General features: G+C 40.9%; 1 protein-coding gene across 2 annotated transcripts in view; it reads right to left on the bottom strand.

Annotated features, from left to right (window-relative positions):
* The window catches only part of Csmd1 (CUB and Sushi multiple domains 1), a 1,600,162-nt gene that overhangs the window by 254,638 nt on the left and 1,327,185 nt on the right, over positions 1–18,339 (bottom strand). For both annotated transcript variants that reach the window (XM_039094737.2, NM_001037327.2), the window contains exons 22-23: positions 15,325–15,494; positions 10,268–10,424 (exon numbers count right to left, since the gene is read on the bottom strand). In XM_039094737.2, the coding sequence (XP_038950665.1) occupies positions 10,268–10,424; positions 15,325–15,494 (327 nt within the window). The remainder of the gene's footprint in view (positions 1–10,267; positions 10,425–15,324; positions 15,495–18,339) is intronic.

Here is an 18,339-nt window from a genome sequence, read left to right as displayed (position 1 = left end):
ACCCTTTGGTAGATGAACTTTTTCCCTTTCCTTGTGTCTGACTCTCTGCCTTAACAGTTTGTGTTCTGAGCAGCTAGCTCCAATGTCCATATGGTGTCACAACCCTCCCCATTCCCCTTGAGGGCATGATATTATCCCTGGGCCCAGTCCTGCCTCCAGTGCTCCATCTACCTCCCTCTACACAGACCTCTTCTGTATCATCCACATGACTGTTTATAAGTGACCTATATTGGACAACTAAGGCCTAGGATCTTCCATAAATACATTATCACAGGTCATGTGCACAGTTACATGATTATCTCAGATGATTTACCTGATAATCAATAAAGAGAGACACACAATGGACTATTAACAGAAGATCACTTGGATGATAGCACACACACACACACACACACACACACGCACACACACACACAGTCTATAAAGCATGAAGGGGTTGGGACCACATAGATAGCAAGTGCACAGGTGAACAGAAGCTTAACAGACAGGGAGCTGTAGATACCTGTTAAGGTATGGATCAGATGCTTTGATCCCAAACATATAGCAGGATTATCTCTTAGGGGCCTGTGTCGTAGAATAATAACCAGCTTCTATGGCAGCAAGATTCCAACAGAGAGCAGAGGGGACATAAGCAAGCACAGAAGAAAGAGCTTGACACTGTAAAGATGGCTCAGTGGGTATGAATGCTTGCTGTGTAAGTATGAAGAAGTACCTGAGTTCAAGTCTCCAGCACCCATGTAGAGACCTTGTTGTGACTGTTCTCATCTGTAATACCAGCCAAACCTAGTCAGAGACAGAGAAACTGCTGCGGGCATGATTCATGTTCAGTCAGAAAGCTTGTTTCAGGAGAAAAAGACAGTGATAGAACAGAACACATGATGTCCTCCTCTTCTCCATTCTTTGAGCCCATGTATTTTAGATGCATGCATTTACACACACACACACACACACACACACACACACACACACACACAGAGACATACATAGACACACACATACATACACACACAGACACACAGACACACACATGCACACATACACACACATGCACACATACACACACACACACAGAATTCTCACGTACCCATTCAAACATCTTTAAAAAAAATACAAAACATACAATATCAACAACGACAAAACAGAACACTACCTGACCAACATCACAACCTTAAGCCCTGTTTTGGTATCAGTGTGTTTCAAGGTATGGTATGGGCTTCTAATTAATTTGAGACATTCCTCAAAGTCCCTTGCTGAGGAAAACCATTTGCATGGATCAATTCTTTTCTTTTGGTTCTTATTTCTATCTCAGTCTTACTGGTTACACAAAGACTTCACTTATGTGTTGTCTTAGGTGCTCTTACTTAGTTATCATGTGACAAGGCTGGGTCCCCTGATACAACTCTACTCTGCTGGGGTCATGCTGTCTTCTGTGAAAGGAGAGGTGATGACTTAAGATAAAATTGCTAGGGACCAAAATTAGCAATCAGTTTACTAGTAAGAAATAGGACAAGTCATTTCTAAGACTAAACCCTGATGACAAGCCCATTACTTTTATTACACTTATTTGTTTGTTTGTTTATTTATTTTGTGTTTGTGTGTGTTTGTGTGTGTGTGTGTGTGTGTGTGTGTGTATGTGTATGTGTAGGGACGCATATATGTCATCAATTACATGTAGAGTTCAGCAGACAGCTTGCAGAGTCTTTTCTATCCTTCTATTATGTAGATCTAAGGTATTGAACTCAGGACTCCAGTAGGAGTGAAGCTGGTGGGAGTCACCACTGCTTACTGCCATCTTGCTAGAGCTTGCTTTGAATCTTTGTGAGCATTCCTGATAGTGCAGAGGGGCTAGCTGGACCTGTAGGGGGCTTGTTACCCACAATGCAATCTAAGATGCACTTGAGTTAGGATATAGAAATCCAGAGAAGACGCCTTGGGAGAGTGACAGCCATAGGCCCTTCGGGGCCTTCAGAGGTTTGTGCAGATCAAATTACTGTATGAAGAACAAAATGGAAGATGGCTGTACAACCCATGGACTTTTGGCAGACGATACTTACAAAATTATTTAAATCTATTTTATTTAAATTATAAAATTATTTAAAATATGAGTATCATTTCTACTATGTATGTACCCATCTATACTGTCAGTTTATGGAATTGTGTGAAGAGGAATTATGACAGACAAGGATCCTAAAGGGGAGAATATGGGCACAGATGCTACAGTAATGCTGATGGTCCACTTCTGTATGGCTACCCTCTGCACACACACACACACACACACACAAAACCATTCTACTTCCTATATTGTGAGCAGGACCTTAAATCTAGTGTGGGAGAGAAACTGTGGTTGTATAAAGGTACCACATGGGCTAGCAATGAGTTGATTGAGTAGGGTTATCATGTGAGAGACTTCAGCAATCAGGGGATACCCTTCAGAGAGGGTTAGCCTCTGAGAGGGGTAAGCTTTGGGGCAGCAGGAACACTACTTTAAGGAGAGATGCAATGGTAGACAAGTGTGTGTGCCACTAAGGATTGTGTGACACTAAGGATCCAAAAGCCAGAGGTATGCCTGTAGCTTAGACAACACTGAGCTTCAAAGGGTTTCATTTCTCAGCATAGCCTGTGAGACCCTGAGGACAAACCAAGCTGTGACTCATAGGCACCCTGAGTGAATGAGTGTGGGGTATTTATGGCAATTTGTTTCACCCAGATAGGAAATCGACACCCAAAGAACTACCTATTATTTTAAAATATCTTCATAGAATTGCCTAGCAGCCAGCTCTGGGAAAACAAATCACACTTAGGACAGTTTCCAACAGTTTTCCCAGATGTACTAATGCTTACTCGGGAGCCAAAGCTTTTTTGAATAAAGCCTACGTAGACACAATAGCATCTCATGACAGCACTGTAAAACAACGTGCTATGTTTATCTCAATTTTCATCTCCATTGAAGTTAAATGAAAGTCTGTGACTGTTTCCCTCTGTGCAGGTTGATTTTCTCGTTTTCCTGACTCTGTTCTGTTCTACACTTTGTCTTGGTTCATTGTACAATTGTAAATACTTTTTCAAACTACTCACTCCATGGTAAGCTGCCCTGGCATAACTCCGTAGAGTATAAACACCGTAAAGACTAAGGAGGTAAGGGACTGGAGAGAGGGCTTGCTAGGTAAGAACACTGTTTACTCCTGCAGGGAACCTGGGTTTGATTCCCAGCACCTACATCAGGCAGCTCACAACTGTCTATAACTTCAGTTCCAGGGGGTATGGCACCCCCTTGTGATCTCCTCAGGCACTCACTGAATACAGATGATGTTCACACATACATTCAAGTTAAATATTTATACACGTAAAAGTTGAAAACTATTTCTAAGAAATTAGGGATGCTGTTCTTTGAATAGCATGACCTATGGAAACTGAAAGCAGCAGTCTGATTCTGATGAGGTTAGCTGTTAGACTTGTATTTGAGGACGGATAGCTTGTCCAGAACTTCCAAAATCTAGTTTTGAAATCTAATCAGTTATAACAGAACATTGTCAAGTTCTTGAGTCTCACTCATGGTCGGGGAGGTTGGTCGGAGCATCTCTATCAGAAGTAGATATTAATTTGGATATGAAGGCAGCTTCCCAAAAAAATTATATCAACCATCCTCTTCTGGCTACCAGCCAATCCTGTAAGTATTATATGCTAATCTGCCACCTGAAGGACTAATATAGAACGTGTTTTCCCCTTCTGCTCTCAGCCTTATGGTGTGTTCTCAGTAATTGGATAGTGTCTATATCTGTGTACTTCACGCTCATATATTTCTTTGTGAGGATGGAGTTGAGGAAGGGTCTTCTGTGCTCCACCTTGGCTTTAATTTCCTTACATTGCTGAGAATAACCTTGAACTTCTGATCTCCATGCTCCACATTCTTAGTATTCAGATTACAAGCATATGTTATCATGCCTAGTTTCATGTAGTCCCAGGATTCAAACCCAGGACCTTACTTATGCAGGCCAAACATTTTACCCAGATGAACTATCTCCCCAGCTCATCACACCATTTCTGATCCATTTTTAAGCACAAAATTGAGTGTATTTACTGTGGGTCTATCGTCCTTGAGGTGACATCCATACCTGAAATGGAGATGCACGGTCTACATTCCAGTATAACAAAAATCTAAATGCTGTTTTCAATTCAATTCTATCTGAATTCGTAAAATTGGGATAACAGTTAGTCAAGTACACAGTCAAGCCTCACTTTTCTATCCTTTAATTGTGCTATAAGAATCAGCCCTTCCTGTCAATCATCTTGCCTCCTACCCACAGGGCTCCAAGCCTATGAATGAATGTGTTCTTCTACTGAATGGGCACCAGCCATTGCCACCATCTCCACTTGTTTTAAATTATAGTTGTAGGGACACTTCCTATATCTCTCTCTGAGTTTCTCCAAACTGTGTGCAAATAACCTTCCCAACAGTAGTTATTGAAATAAACAGCTACCGAATACAGGCTAAAAGTTTTGGATGTCCTCATATTCTCCATGAGTCTTACAATATTCATGAAGCCTGCAACCTAAGGGTCTTGTTCTCTTTGTGTCAAAAGCCACAAAGAAAGGCTAAGAAGTAGCACTCCTATTCCTCACTGCCCAGACCTACTGTGACACACCCAAATCCCTCCATGACACTCACGGTAATGCAAAGGTCAGAGGGTAAGAGCATCCCAAAACTCTGGCTGATGCTGACAGGAATGCCAATGGGCAGCCTATCCCTGCAGTAGGCAGACACACCACTCCTGACCCCCCTCCTCCTTTTCTTACTGTACAGTCAGAATCTTCCAGGATAGAAAAAAAAGGAAACTTAGGAAGGCATTCTAAATATAATAAAGTTGTTTTCTATCACTTGTGGCATTCTTATTAAACATTTCCATATCTACGTAGTGAACATGCCTCTGGTATAAGCCAGTATTTTTCTTGAGGTTTTGCACCCATATATGAACATTACCTACAACACTTATTATAGAACCAAAATTTAAGCTTGGGGTTTTTTGGATGTTATGAAAATCCCTTTTGGTCTGGGATTTTTTTCCCTTTAGTGACAATATCATAGTTTAGACCTTAAATATCCAGAAAGGCAGACATATCGAATACTTAGTCCACAATGCAGCAGCATTCCAGGCACTGGGGGTGTCAGTAGGTGGCATAGAAGCTGACTCATGGCTAGATTGATGAAACCATGGATTTGTGGGTTAATGGGTTACTAGGTTGGAATGGAAAGTCCAGGAAGAAAGACTTAGCTGGGAGCTACAGAAGTCTCTTCTTGAGGGAAATATTTGACCTCTGCCCCTCCCTTTTTACCATCATCACCATGCAGCAAACTTTCTTTTATCACATGCATCTGCCAGGATGTACTACCTCCACACAGACCTGTAAGCAACTGGGCAAGGTGAGCATGGACTGAAATCAGAAGTCAAAAATCACCTTGGATCTTTAACTGTCATTCTCCAGTGTTTTATCGCAGAGATGCTAAGCTGAGCGCCACAGCTGAGGCACACAGAGAATAGCAGTGCAGGCTCTGGGTGAACAGTAAATTCTCCTGCTGTTAGTATCATGTCTAACACTAGAACCCAGGGCAATTATCCCCTAAACCAGCTGTGGGAAAGGCCAAGTCAGGGCCTAAAGTTCAGGCTAAAACCAAGTGCCACTGTGTGGGTCCTCTCTGAGGACACACTGTAGGTATGGAAAAGGTAAATGACCAACTTTTTTATCTGTCATCAAACAAGAACGTCCCTTCGGTTATATCACACAGCCAAAGCGAATGCTTGTGACAAGTTCCTTGTCACAGTTCAAACTTCTGACAATATTCTCTCTCTTGGACAACTCTGCAAGGCTTTGGGAAGGTAAGTAGAATGAATTGGTTCTTATGTGCTTCATCACTGTGTCTCCATGAGGATGAGTTGGATTCGAGGAAAGGATCATTTTGCAACACGTTCCTGAACACTGTGGCAATTAGATGAAGTTCTGAGTGAATGGATATTGTTGATATGATTACTTCTGTGCCAAGCACCTGAGTGCCTCAGATCCATGGAATGGTAAAGCCATTCCTAGTCCATGTGTGGATGCTGTGTGCATGGGAAGTAAAGCCTGCAACTTCCTCTTCCTGGATGTACATCTGCCTCCTCTTTCGAATGTTTAGAATAAACCTGCAACCTTCATTCTGATGTACAAAATAAGCACATTGAGTTTCCATGCTGCTGCTTGTATATCTCCATCAGAGCATATGTCCTATGCAGCCCCAGCTTTTTTATATGAGTCTATGTGTGTCTTTCATCATCCCATCTTTGTCCCAGTGAGTTCAATGACAAAGCTGTGCAGGTCATGGCAGACTAGTCATCTCTGTAATGTGCAGAGGGACACAAACTGGATTCTGTTGTCCCTGGTCTATGAGAAATAGATCCAAGACATGGAGACAGTATGGGAGTATGCGATATTTCAGGACAAGACACACCTGAGGGTTGAAGCAGTGTTTCTGACGCAGGTTTACTTAGAAGTATTATTTTGGTTTCTTTGGTTACCCCTTAAACAATAGTTGTTAAAGTATAGCCTGGGTTCTTCCTCCCAACCCCATGCTTCCAGAAATAAGACTTAGACTCAACACATATTTACAAGTACTTTGACCATACAGCTTGACTCTCCTCTGACTAGATATAACTTAAATTATTCCGTTTATACAAGCCCACATTCTACCATATGGCTGGTTATCTGTGCTCAGGTACTATGCATCCATCTGGTCACATATTTCCACCGATCTCTCTGCCAACTTCTCTTTTAGAATTCTTTCTCCTCCCACTTTTCAACTTCTATTTCCTGTCTAAGCCATAGGTCATAGGCTTTCTAATTGGCAGGCAATGCATCCATACAATACACAAGATGTTCCCAATAAAAATAGTAAGGCCTTAACAGATGACTAATTTACATATCTTTTACAAATTGGCACAAGATTGACCTTTTCTCTAGTTTCCTGGCCAGTGCCTTTATTTATATCAACATCAGCCTGTGAACGCATTTTCTTTTTAAAGTGCAGTAGTATAAATGTTTGCAGGTAACTATGTCAGCAACTCTGGGATTCAGTCAGAAGCTGAGATTTGGGGCGCCATCATATCATTCCTTGTTTGAAACTACAGGAAATCCCTTTAAGATCTGGATAAATGTACAAATTCTTTGAAAAAAAATAGTGTTTTAGCAAGATCTGGACTCAAAGAATTGCCCAACTTTTTAAAAAAGGACACCCGAATCCTATGCCTATTTCTAAGCAGTTCCTTGTGTTTGCTGAACTCTGAATTCATACTCTGTGAGGAGTAAAATCCACCCATGTATGTACACTAATGGATCCAAAACCTTTGCAACCTGATGTTCCCCCAAGCAATGCAAAGCTAGCAAGCCACACTTGCTTGTCTATTGAAGGCAGTTAAGATCAACTGTGAAACTTGCTTCAGGATGGAAATTTGTTTTAGAGGTTGGGTTGCATTTTTTGAGCTTGGGATTTCTAAAATCTAATTATTGAGTGTTTAAATCCAGGGTCTTGATGTGAAATCAATACTATTTTGATTTTACAGACATTGTTACCATCCTGTCTATATTACCACTATCATTTCTATGTGACAGTGTGACCAGGTTCAGAGACAATTGTACAAACAAGACTCCTGGGCTTTGACTTCTTCAGGTAGTAACAAAGAAGTGTAACTGTGGGTGAATGAGGAGAGGTCAGTCCTCTTTCCAGATAAAACTGAATATCCAAGATCAAGTGTTGTCTGTATCCTTTTCTTTTTTTCCCATGGAATGTCTGATTTTCTATATAATGGAACATAGGTCATATAATTGCAGGATGATCATAAACAAATGAACTATGGATTGAGGCTTTCAGAAAGACCCTTAGTGGAGCAGAAGTCAAAGGCCCTTAGCTGGGCTAATGTCAAAGATTAACCTAGAATTTCATTATATAAATGGGCAGATGTAAACTTGGAAGATCACATTGCACAAGTCTTGTCAATGATGATGGTGCCCACCACAAACACAAACCAACAATCTGTAGACTTTATCAACTCCTAAATGCTGTTTGAAAAAATGAAGGTGGTATGAAAAGGCTAGAAATGGTTCTTAATTTCCTCTTTCTTTTACAGCTTGAACTTGAGGCTCCAGCATGGGAGAATCCAGGTACCTCAGATGCATGTACCCACGAGAACACATAATGGTATGCCCATAGATAAATAGACCAACTGGAACCAGGAAGCAGTTCCCAGTGTTGGGAAAACAATGGCACACTCTAAGTCAGGCTCTGTGCCTTTCCTAGGACATATTTGGAGGGGATGTGGGAACTCAGACACTTGTCAGCTGGGAGGAGTATGTTGGGCAGGTAAGAGAAAAGTGGGTGCCACTCAGGTGAACATTTCCTGTTCTTTAGTAAGGAATCACAACGGGAGATGTGGCTAGTGAGAAAAGGTACCAGGGCTGGAGAGATGGCTCAGCCGTTAAAGGCTAGGCTCACAACCAAAAATATAAGAGAAAAGGTACCAAAGAGGTGTTCATTGGCCAAGGAACAAAAGGGTCACGTAGCCAAGTGTGGGCACTTTTTCCTAATGTACTACTCTCAGAACATAACTGAAAGATTGATGTAAAAGTTGTTCACAATCAAACTTGTGTTTCTCCAAGATGAGAAGTTAGCAAGTAGAGATTAAGACACATAAGAAGAGAGCATGGGGTAGGAAAACGATCACTTACAGGTGTCCCACCTGTAAGCACACCCACAGGGGCTTTGCAAGAGCTCCCAAGGACTGCTCTCACAGCGAGAGTTTTAATTGGGATTCACCTAAAGAGATTTGTGATCACAATTCAAAACAGTGATGTTCACGGATGAATTAGTTAATAAACCTCCTGTTTATCGAGTCATTTCAACGGCATTAATCACAAACAGAAAACAACAGCATTCTCATAAAATTGGGCACTAACTTTTCTTTGTCCAAAGCTCTTCAAGGCTTCTGCTGCAATGCAATCTACAGAGGAGGTCTGAGGTAGTTTGTCTTCCCATTAGACCCCTTTATTAGCTTGGATACCAGCTGTGGACTGTGACCTTCGCTGTCCTTCACTTGAACAGTGGTATCAGTTATAACAAGCTCTCATGGACTTCCATGATAAAATATGAAAATTTCAAAAATTCCTAATGCCCACAGCCAATCATAAAGCCTGAAGCCATCAGATCAGTGAAAAGTTCAGTTGTCTTAGATTTGTTCAGCGTCTTAGCTGATCAGCTTTCTTTACTGCTACAAATCAGCAGGTGTCTGTGTCCTTGCTGTTAAAAACTCCCACGTGCATAATTGATATTTGTGCTCATATGGATAGATGGGTATGATTACAGACACATATGAACACACACACAGTATTGCCCAAATGGCTCTGCAGGTTTTGTGCACACTGCTTATACAAAGGACTTGTGTTCAGTTCCCAGCATCCACATGAAGTGACTCAGAACCACCTATAACGTTGGTTCCAGAGAATCTAACCGTCTGGCTCCTGCACTCACATGGTGCACATCAACTTACATAGGCACACACTCAAACACATACATAAACAATAAAACAATTTCAAGGAATAATGTACATACAATATGTATATATACCATATATGTCATTCAAAAATTAGGCAGGTGCCCCACCTGTCAACACACTCACAGGGGTTTGTTTGAGTTACCAAGGAATGTTCTCACAGTGAGAGTTTTAAGTGTGTGTTACCTAAAAAAAATATTATTATTCAATGCTGTGATGTATTATATAATATATACTCTTTAAATCTTTAATATGCTCTGTTATTATATATTTATATATGTGCTTATATTTATATGGTTATATATGTATATATATACATTATCAGTCCATCAAAGATTATGGTAATTTATATCAAATATTCTCTCTAAATCTTTTACAAGCATGTTCATCAAGTTTTGAGCATATTCAACTACACAAAAATCTGTACTTGTATTCCCAGTGTGCCTGTACAAGTCACAAGATGTTTCTTTTGATGCAAAGCTGATCTATTATTAAAGCAGGAAGTCTTCTATATAGGTCAATATAAAACCGTGGCCTCTGTTACTTCCTGCTCAACAATGGTGATAATCAAAACAGTCAGAGCACATGATACAGCCAGCAAAGAAATCCATCATATAAACTCACGATAAGGGTAAGCAGTAGATGTGCCCTAACCAGACAACCAAGTTAAAGTGGGTTGGCCACGGGCTACTCACTGGTGTAGGTGAGCTGGAAGCCTTGGGCGGTATCTGACCCGTTAGAGTTGAACTCCAGCCTCAGGTGGTTGGAGGTGCTGTTTAGCACCAGCCCCATCAGTTCACTTCTTGTGAAGACTCCCAGTGACCTCGAGGAGCTGTCCTTTCCATCATAAACCTAGTGGAAGTAGGCAGAGTGAGTCCAGAATTTTTTTTTTTGCCCTCTAGTTAGGCAACAATTTTAATAAGCCATTCCTAACCATAAAGATGTGGCTTCATTAAAAACTTGAAACTCAGTTTACAGAAATGCAGATGGATGATGGAGCTAAATAATCTATTTCTTTCCATTTTACCTTTCCTCTTAACACCACACACACAAAAGATTCCTGGCCCCACTTTTTTTTTTCCAAATAATTTCTCATTCATTGCTTTGAAGATCATTTTTTAAAATCATTTTACAATTCAAAATCTGTGTGATTCCAGGTTCAGCCATGTACTTTTTACTCTTCTCGTCTTCTGCTAGTCACGGGGTTTCATGGCAAAGGCGTTCAGTGAAGCGTGAAGCACGGGCGAAGGCACAGGCATCTCACTCATGTTGCTCCGATGTCTAACGTCCCGAGCCACAGTAGCGATAAAACCATCACCATTTGTAAGTCTGGCCTGTGAACGCACTGGATAAAAGGGCGCTGTCCCATAACAACAGCAGAGCTTACTAGGAAATCCCACGGATACATTATTGTTTCTGAGTGGTAAGAAGTTGAGAGAAATAGTCATTGTGTGGAGACAGTATCCCCATGCTCAGAGCAGAAATATGGTAAGGATGCAGAACATAGGTTTGGGGTAAGGAATAAGTTCTCACTGCTGAGGACACCCACCCTACACCCTGAATGGATACTTTATCAGACAACTGCAGAGCCCAGGATACACATCCCTTTTCCCACGGCACTCTTTCTCTTGATGTATGACTATCCTGGATATTCTGGTCACACTGAGTGTGGCAGCCTCTCGTTTTCCAGTTTTGCTGGTGCGCTGCTCACATGGGAATGGTCTCTTCACCCCCCTCACTGAGAGATGAAAACCTTATGGACAAAGGCCTCGTGGAAAGAAAAGTAAAAGTGCACTGGACTCTCTTAAACAGCGTCCATCTTTTCTTAGAACCTGACCAGGGTCATTAGAGACATGTGCAGCATCTTCTGATGTCTGGCCCAGCCCTCATTGCTATCCATCCGCAGAGACCTTTAGTTTTCACCAATGTGCCAGCTGGAGGCTTTGGTCATGTTTATTTCCCCACCGACTGTACAATTAAAGGCAGAAAAAACAAGCCAGAATGTAGCAGAACAGCAGGTAATAAGCTTTATTGAAATTGAAGCACACACAAATACACAGAAAAGGAGAGACAGACAGACAGACAGACACTCACCAGAAAGTGCAAAAATAATCCAGAAATCAAAATCCATTTCCCTTGAGGGGTATGGCTTAAGTGTTTCTGGAGGCCGGGTATAGGTCTCCTGCCCCTTCTTTGCCATTGGTCAGTTTAGACAAAGGAATGGGAGCTGATAGGTCCACAGCTTCAGCTAAATTTGCCTAGGGCAATTCTTGAACGAATCTGAGCAGTCTGGACCACTGAGCTGGAAGAAGAACCCTTGTGGCAAGATAACATGCATACTAGATCTTTATCCTAGGTTAGGAGGGTGAGAAAGAAGCTGGAATGTTCTTATATTTATCGTTTATTTGTGGTCCATTTTCCTAAATGTCTGCCTCTCATATTTATCGTTTACCTGTGGTCCTTTTCCATAACCATCTGCCTGAGGAGATCTAACTTTGAGACCCTCACCATCATCTCCCTCCCACCAATGCATAAACTCTATGTAGCTCAAAAGCCTGACCCATACCTATATGTACTCACAAAAAGAGAATACATAGAGAAAAATAAGTTATTTTATTTCATTGCAATTAAATACACAAATATTTAAATTGTAGAGCTCAATACCACTTCTTACTGAAAGGCTTTTATCATAAGCTATTTATTGTTCTAAGAATACACATTGCTTTACATGTGGCTCTGCCAGACACAAGGAGAGTTCTTACACTCAAAATAGTGTTAGGTTCTATGTCCAAATCCTCCGAAAGTTCCTGGGTTCCCCCATACACTGGCCTTTCTCTATGTATGGGAATACATGGAGAAGTGTGACGGCAGAGCTCAGAATACACACAGATGTGCCCATTGCGTGACATTGAGTCCCTGTTTACAAAGGGCAGGACGGAGTCCTCCGACAAACACTCAGTGGTTTCATAGGCAGTTAACTTGCTCACAGTGACCTCTTAGTTACACTGTCAAAAGTAACTTGTGTAAATTGCACCATTCCCTGAATCAAAGCAAGCCATTCAGCCATGTTCACGTCACTAGAGCTGGGTAATCTGTGCTCAGCTGTGGACATCCTTGAATGAGCGCTCAGGTAATGAACAAGCAGCTGGCCATCAGGGAGTGGCCACGGCTTTTTGATTGCAGAGTAAAAATGGGAGCTCAAAGTTGCCTTTACTCACAGTGGAAAAAAAAGAGGACCTATGCTAGTTCTGAAGGCATCCAATAGCCAGAGTTCCTCAGTCAGCAGCAGCAGATTCACAAATCTGTGGCTGTCAGGAAAAGCATGTGGAAGTCTTTTCTGCATAGTCTAAGGATCTGCAAAGCAACCTGCACCCTCTTACCCCAATCCTGGCATTTATTGGCTTCTTAGGTACAGAAGAATGTAGCCCATAGGTCACAACACAGTATGTGATATCCGGAGTCACAGCAGAGCATTCTCATGGAGCCTTTCCCAGCTTACAGGGCTGAACCCTGGAGCTCTTTTCAAGTGACCTGCTTCCTTGCATAGAACTTATGTGATTGCTGAGCTCTGTCCTCTATTCACACTGTTTATGCCTGTGAGTGTGCAAATAAAATAAAAATCCTTTCTGCTGGGCCACGGTGGTGTAAAAGGTGAGTGTGAACAGCCTATGCCCCTGATGAAATGATTTAACTTCAAGCACGTTATTTAAACCTGAAGTATTTATTATAAAACTCAATGAAGTGTGAGAAAGATGCATTGGCATTTTAAAGGTTGGGTAATTTTCCTGCAGTTAAATATAGTAAGCAAGATGGCTTCTTCTTCTTCTTCTTCTCCTTCTTCTTCTTCTTCTTCTTCTTCTTCTTCTTCTTCTTCTTCTTCTTCTTCTTCTTCTTCTTCTGCTGCTGCTGCTGCTGCTTCTGCTTCTGCTGCTTCTGCTGCTTCTGCTTCTGCTGCTTCTGCTGCTTTTGCTTCTGCTTCCTCCTCCTCCTTTCCTTCCTCCTCCTCTTTCTCCTCCTCCTCCTCCTCCACCTCTTCTTCTTCCTCTTCTCCTCCTTCTCCCCTTCCCTCCTCCATCTCCCCTTCCTTCTCTTTCCTCTCCCCCTCCTCCCCATCCCCCTTTCCTTTTCACTTATTTACTTACTTATTTACAATGAACAAGTTTCAAATTGATTTCCTTTCTTGTGCTCGAGACATGCTCTTCACTCCATTTCTAATCACCCATACACAGAACACATTTAAGTTCTACCTAAAAGCTCATCCAAAGGCACACTGACTTATAAATTTGAGGTTATCAAAGAGTCCAGAAACTTCCTACTTGCATCCTAACTTTTGCTTTAGTGAGACTGCTAGTTTCTTGGCTTAATGATAGCCCTTCAAGATGTCAGCAGGAGACTGTGAAAGTCTATAGAAATGAAAGAACATGGAAAAAATGTGACTCTGGTAAATTATGGCATTGAAAAAATGGCCCACTTAGGCATGGGAGGAAAGAAGGCCAGTTAATATATAGAAGTCTGGGAGCCAAACATGACATTCTTTGTGAGGTTGAGTGGAAGTATTGGAGGGACATATTTAGCCCTAGGTGCAAGGATGCTGGCAGGGAGGTGGCCACTCTTTCCTCATAAGTGACTCAATCTTCTCATGTGAGTTGGAGCCACAACATCTGAGAGGTGCTCTTGTGGTGTTCATGAGGCTGAATCTAACTCACAAGGTCTTGAACTTTGGAAAGGACCTGAGGGTGCTTACTTGCTCCCTTCTCTCAGGAAGGAGCAGGGGCAAGCTCCATGCTTTGTGTACGTTTTTTTCTCAAGATCTTCTTTTTCATTGTCTTGGGGTAAAGTCTACCAATGTGTGTCTTTCTTGACTAGATCCTTGAAGGTGTTCAATTTCTTGAAACAGTTAGAGGTAATGAGAGAGTTATTTGAGAAATATTAGCATTAATGATAGTTCTACTAAAGGTGGCATCTGACCAGATAGTTGCTGGTATTCTACTGTTTTGTGGTGATATTCTTGCTCACCCAGTGTCCTGTCATATCTACAGATAAGGGCTGCTTTCTTCACTATACCAGATCCTCCCCACTCTAAGTGTAATGACTACATTTGACAATTTAACAGAATCAGGGAAAAGAATGGATGGGCTCTGTCGGTTTTTGTTGTTGTTGTTGTTGTTGTTGTTATTCATTATAATAACACTGGGACAAACAGAAAAGTCAGAGTCATTGTACATGTTCACACACAAGGAAGTCAAGCGTTGCGTTAACAATCTTCCCAAGACACATGGTTTACTGTTGGTCTACTGTAACAGAGATGATTTCCAACTACACATTGTACCATTATAATCTCTCAATTGATAAATAAGACTAAACAATATGTAAATAAATGTATATCGACACTCTTTATAAATTGGCACATAACTGAATGGCTAGATCAATACAAGAAAGAGTTAATCTATGTGGGCATTTGACAACTAGCTGATACAGATAGGTGATACATCATTCATAAATAGACAGATTGTAGGGAATAGAAAACACACAAATGCAGATAGACACAAAGAAATGTAGATAAAAGAGGCACAGATATATAGATAGATATATAGTAAACAGAGAGTGGATAGATGATAGAAATAGACACACACAGATGTAGAGAGAAATAAATCGATAGATGATAGCCAGCAGATATCTATCGGATGCCAGGTAGGCTGGTGTTGGATTTCATGAGAAGAAATCCTCCTTTTCAGCCTACAGCGAATTTTACCTTTAGAGTGTCTCCTTCGAAGAGTTGGAAGGTTCGGGCTCTGAGATGGATCCCCTTTCCGGCTTCTGTTTCTATTTTATAGATACACTCATGGTTATTATCATAATTGGATGGGAAATTTGGAGAGAGTAATGTTCCTTCATTTCCTTTGACGCTTGCTCCACATTCAGCTAAAATAAATGGGACATTAAAAAAAAAAGAGGATTCAAAAGTGGAATTATTGATTAAAATAGATTAATAACTCCAACAGAATGACCACCCCACCTCTAACCATGTAGGACTGCTCTCCAAGGAATCTCTCAAATGCAGATTGGTGACACCATTTTAGTGTTTTACAACTCAGTGGGAAGCACACCTCATCAGTCTCCCTTTCAGTCTCCCTTTCAGATTATTCTTAGTTATGTGAACCACATGGTTCTTACTACATCAAGCTTGCACACCACCAGCTACAGCTCAAGAATAAAATCAACCTACTCCAAGCACTGTGGTAGCCTCACCATGTCTTCTCTCTAACTCATCTTTTGCCCAGGCCAGTGTTTGTTTTACTCCTATATCAATGTAAGTTTCCTCAGGTTTTGTGGCTTAGAGCTGAACTGGTGGAGAGGAGAGCACTAGATAATAGGCATAGAATTCTTTCCCTTTTCTTCATGGTAGAAAAGGGTCACTGGCTTCCAGCACCAAATTTACTTGAAACAAAATACCTTTAATTAGGGTGAAGCTGACAGTACATGACACCCAATTTTCTGAGGAGTCTGAGAAAGCCACTGAGGTCACGATATGTTTTCCCACTCATGGGAGTGAGTGATTTTTGTCAAGAACTCCCTCAGCTCTAAAATGTTGAAGGGAAAATGCACACTACTGAAAAATGGTACCACAACAACCACAACTGCCACCACCACCACCACCACCACCACCACCACCACCACCACCACCACCACCACCACCACCATCGTCATCGTCATCATTGTCGTCGTCGTCGTCGTCGTCGTCGTCATCATCATCATCATCATCATCATCATCATCTCTGCATGGGCAGTCTGGGGACCAACTTCTCTGTAGCATCAACTGCCTAGAACTTAATTTCAAGCAGTTTGCTTCCCTTGTTTTAATCATGACGGAACAGAATTTCCTTTGCCTCCAAACCCTGCATACCACCAGGATTTTAAGAGAATTTTGTTTGCTTGTTTTGTTTATGTTGTTCTCTATCTATGAATTATGAATCAACTATCTATCAGCTACTTATCATATGTGTATATGTATCTATAGGTTTATTACTTCTTTCTTGCATTAATCATTCCATTCACCTATATGCAATTTTACATAGAAATATTAATACATGGTTATTTACATGTTATTTTGTCCTATTTATCGATTAAGAGATTATAATACAGTAGAATGTGTAGATTTGGAAACTATTTCTGTAACAGTAGACCAACACTGCTAAGTTGTTCCTGTTTTTTTTTATGATTATGAATTTGCCAAGTAGAGAATTTTTACAGACTGAACAGCAATAGTCTTTGATCAGTTACAATCCATCATGCTACATGACCTGTCACAGGTAGCCTACTCTAGAAATTAAGCCTATCAATTTGCAAAGATGGACAACAATAAGCAAGAACTATAATATACCCAAGCATCTGAGAGGTCCTGACCCTGGACTTCCGTCCCAGGAGGAGTCACTCCAGAAACCATGGCATCCACAGTGATGAATCAGATGCTCAGAAAACTGCCAAGTGAACTGATCCACCAGTTGAAAATTCTTTGAGCTTTGTTCAAGGAATCCACTTCATCATCACAGCAATTAAACGTTTCCCTTTTTAAGTCTTTAAAAATTCTTTCAATAGTTCATCTAATAGTTCTCTAAAGTGCTTGAATATAATACCCCTTGATATGAATCTCTTTCATCTTTATAGAGAACCTAATGAAACATTAATGAAAAATTGGATTATTTTTGAGAGTTTTAGGACTAAATTAATTAAAATAAAATTGGTTATGATGGGAGGGGATCAGTTGATTCTTCTATTCATTCTATATAGAGTGGCATCAATCTATGAAGTCAAGTGTCTCTCTACTTTGAGAGCTGCTACAACACAGGACCCTCACAAGGTTAAGCATGAAGACCTGCAGGTGCACACTGCTCAGATGCAGGCTGAGGCTGACACCCAAGCATTAGTCAAATGCCATCTATGTGGACCAACAAAGATTCAATCACAGGAAGGTTGTTTTACTGGAGATACTAATTCTTTAGATTTGTTTATGTGGAATGTAACCTTCCATGCTGCCTCTTTGGGGCTTAAACTGGAATCATGGTTAAGTCACCTCAGAGATTGGCACATCTGCATAACTCTGTGATCATGAGAGGTCATACAGGTCATACAGGCCACTGGGGTTTGGGGATGATACTGCTGGGAGTATATATATATATATATATATATATATATATATATATATATATATATATATAGTGGGGCCTCTAAGACTGTCATGAAATGGATAGAAGTAGTTATACAATTTCACCTACACAGATACAAGCTTTGGAACAGAAAAAGAAAAAAGCCATAAAACAGAAGCAACAATATCTATGTCACCAGACTTGAAGTAAGCTGCTCACTTGTGTCCAGAACAGAGGAAGCCCTCATCAATGAAATATAGGTCCTATATTAACTCAAGATATCTAGAAAGTGCCTACAATGGAGCTGTTAAATCAGTTTATTTTATACGACACCCTTTTTCCCAATTAGGGTTCTCATTGGATAAACCATTAAGAATAGACAGAAATGAAAATTTAGCTATTAATTTTCTTTAAAATGTATGAGCAGATGGGCTGGAAATATGACTCAGCAGTTAAGAGCACTTGCCACTCTTGGAGAGGATCATCACTTTCCAGTACCTACATGCAAATGGCCACAATTGTAGTGACCTTCAAGCTCCAGAGAAGCTGGTACCCTCTGACCTTCAAAGACACCTGTACACATATGTCCACATACATTCAGACAGAAGTATATAAAATAATCA

The sequence above is a fragment of the Rattus norvegicus genome, chromosome 16 (genome assembly GCF_036323735.1).
Source record: "Rattus norvegicus strain BN/NHsdMcwi chromosome 16, GRCr8, whole genome shotgun sequence".
NCBI lineage: Eukaryota > Metazoa > Chordata > Mammalia > Rodentia > Muridae > Rattus > Rattus norvegicus.
Note: the sequence above shows the minus strand (reverse complement) of the source record. Positions and strands in the feature narration are given on the sequence as shown.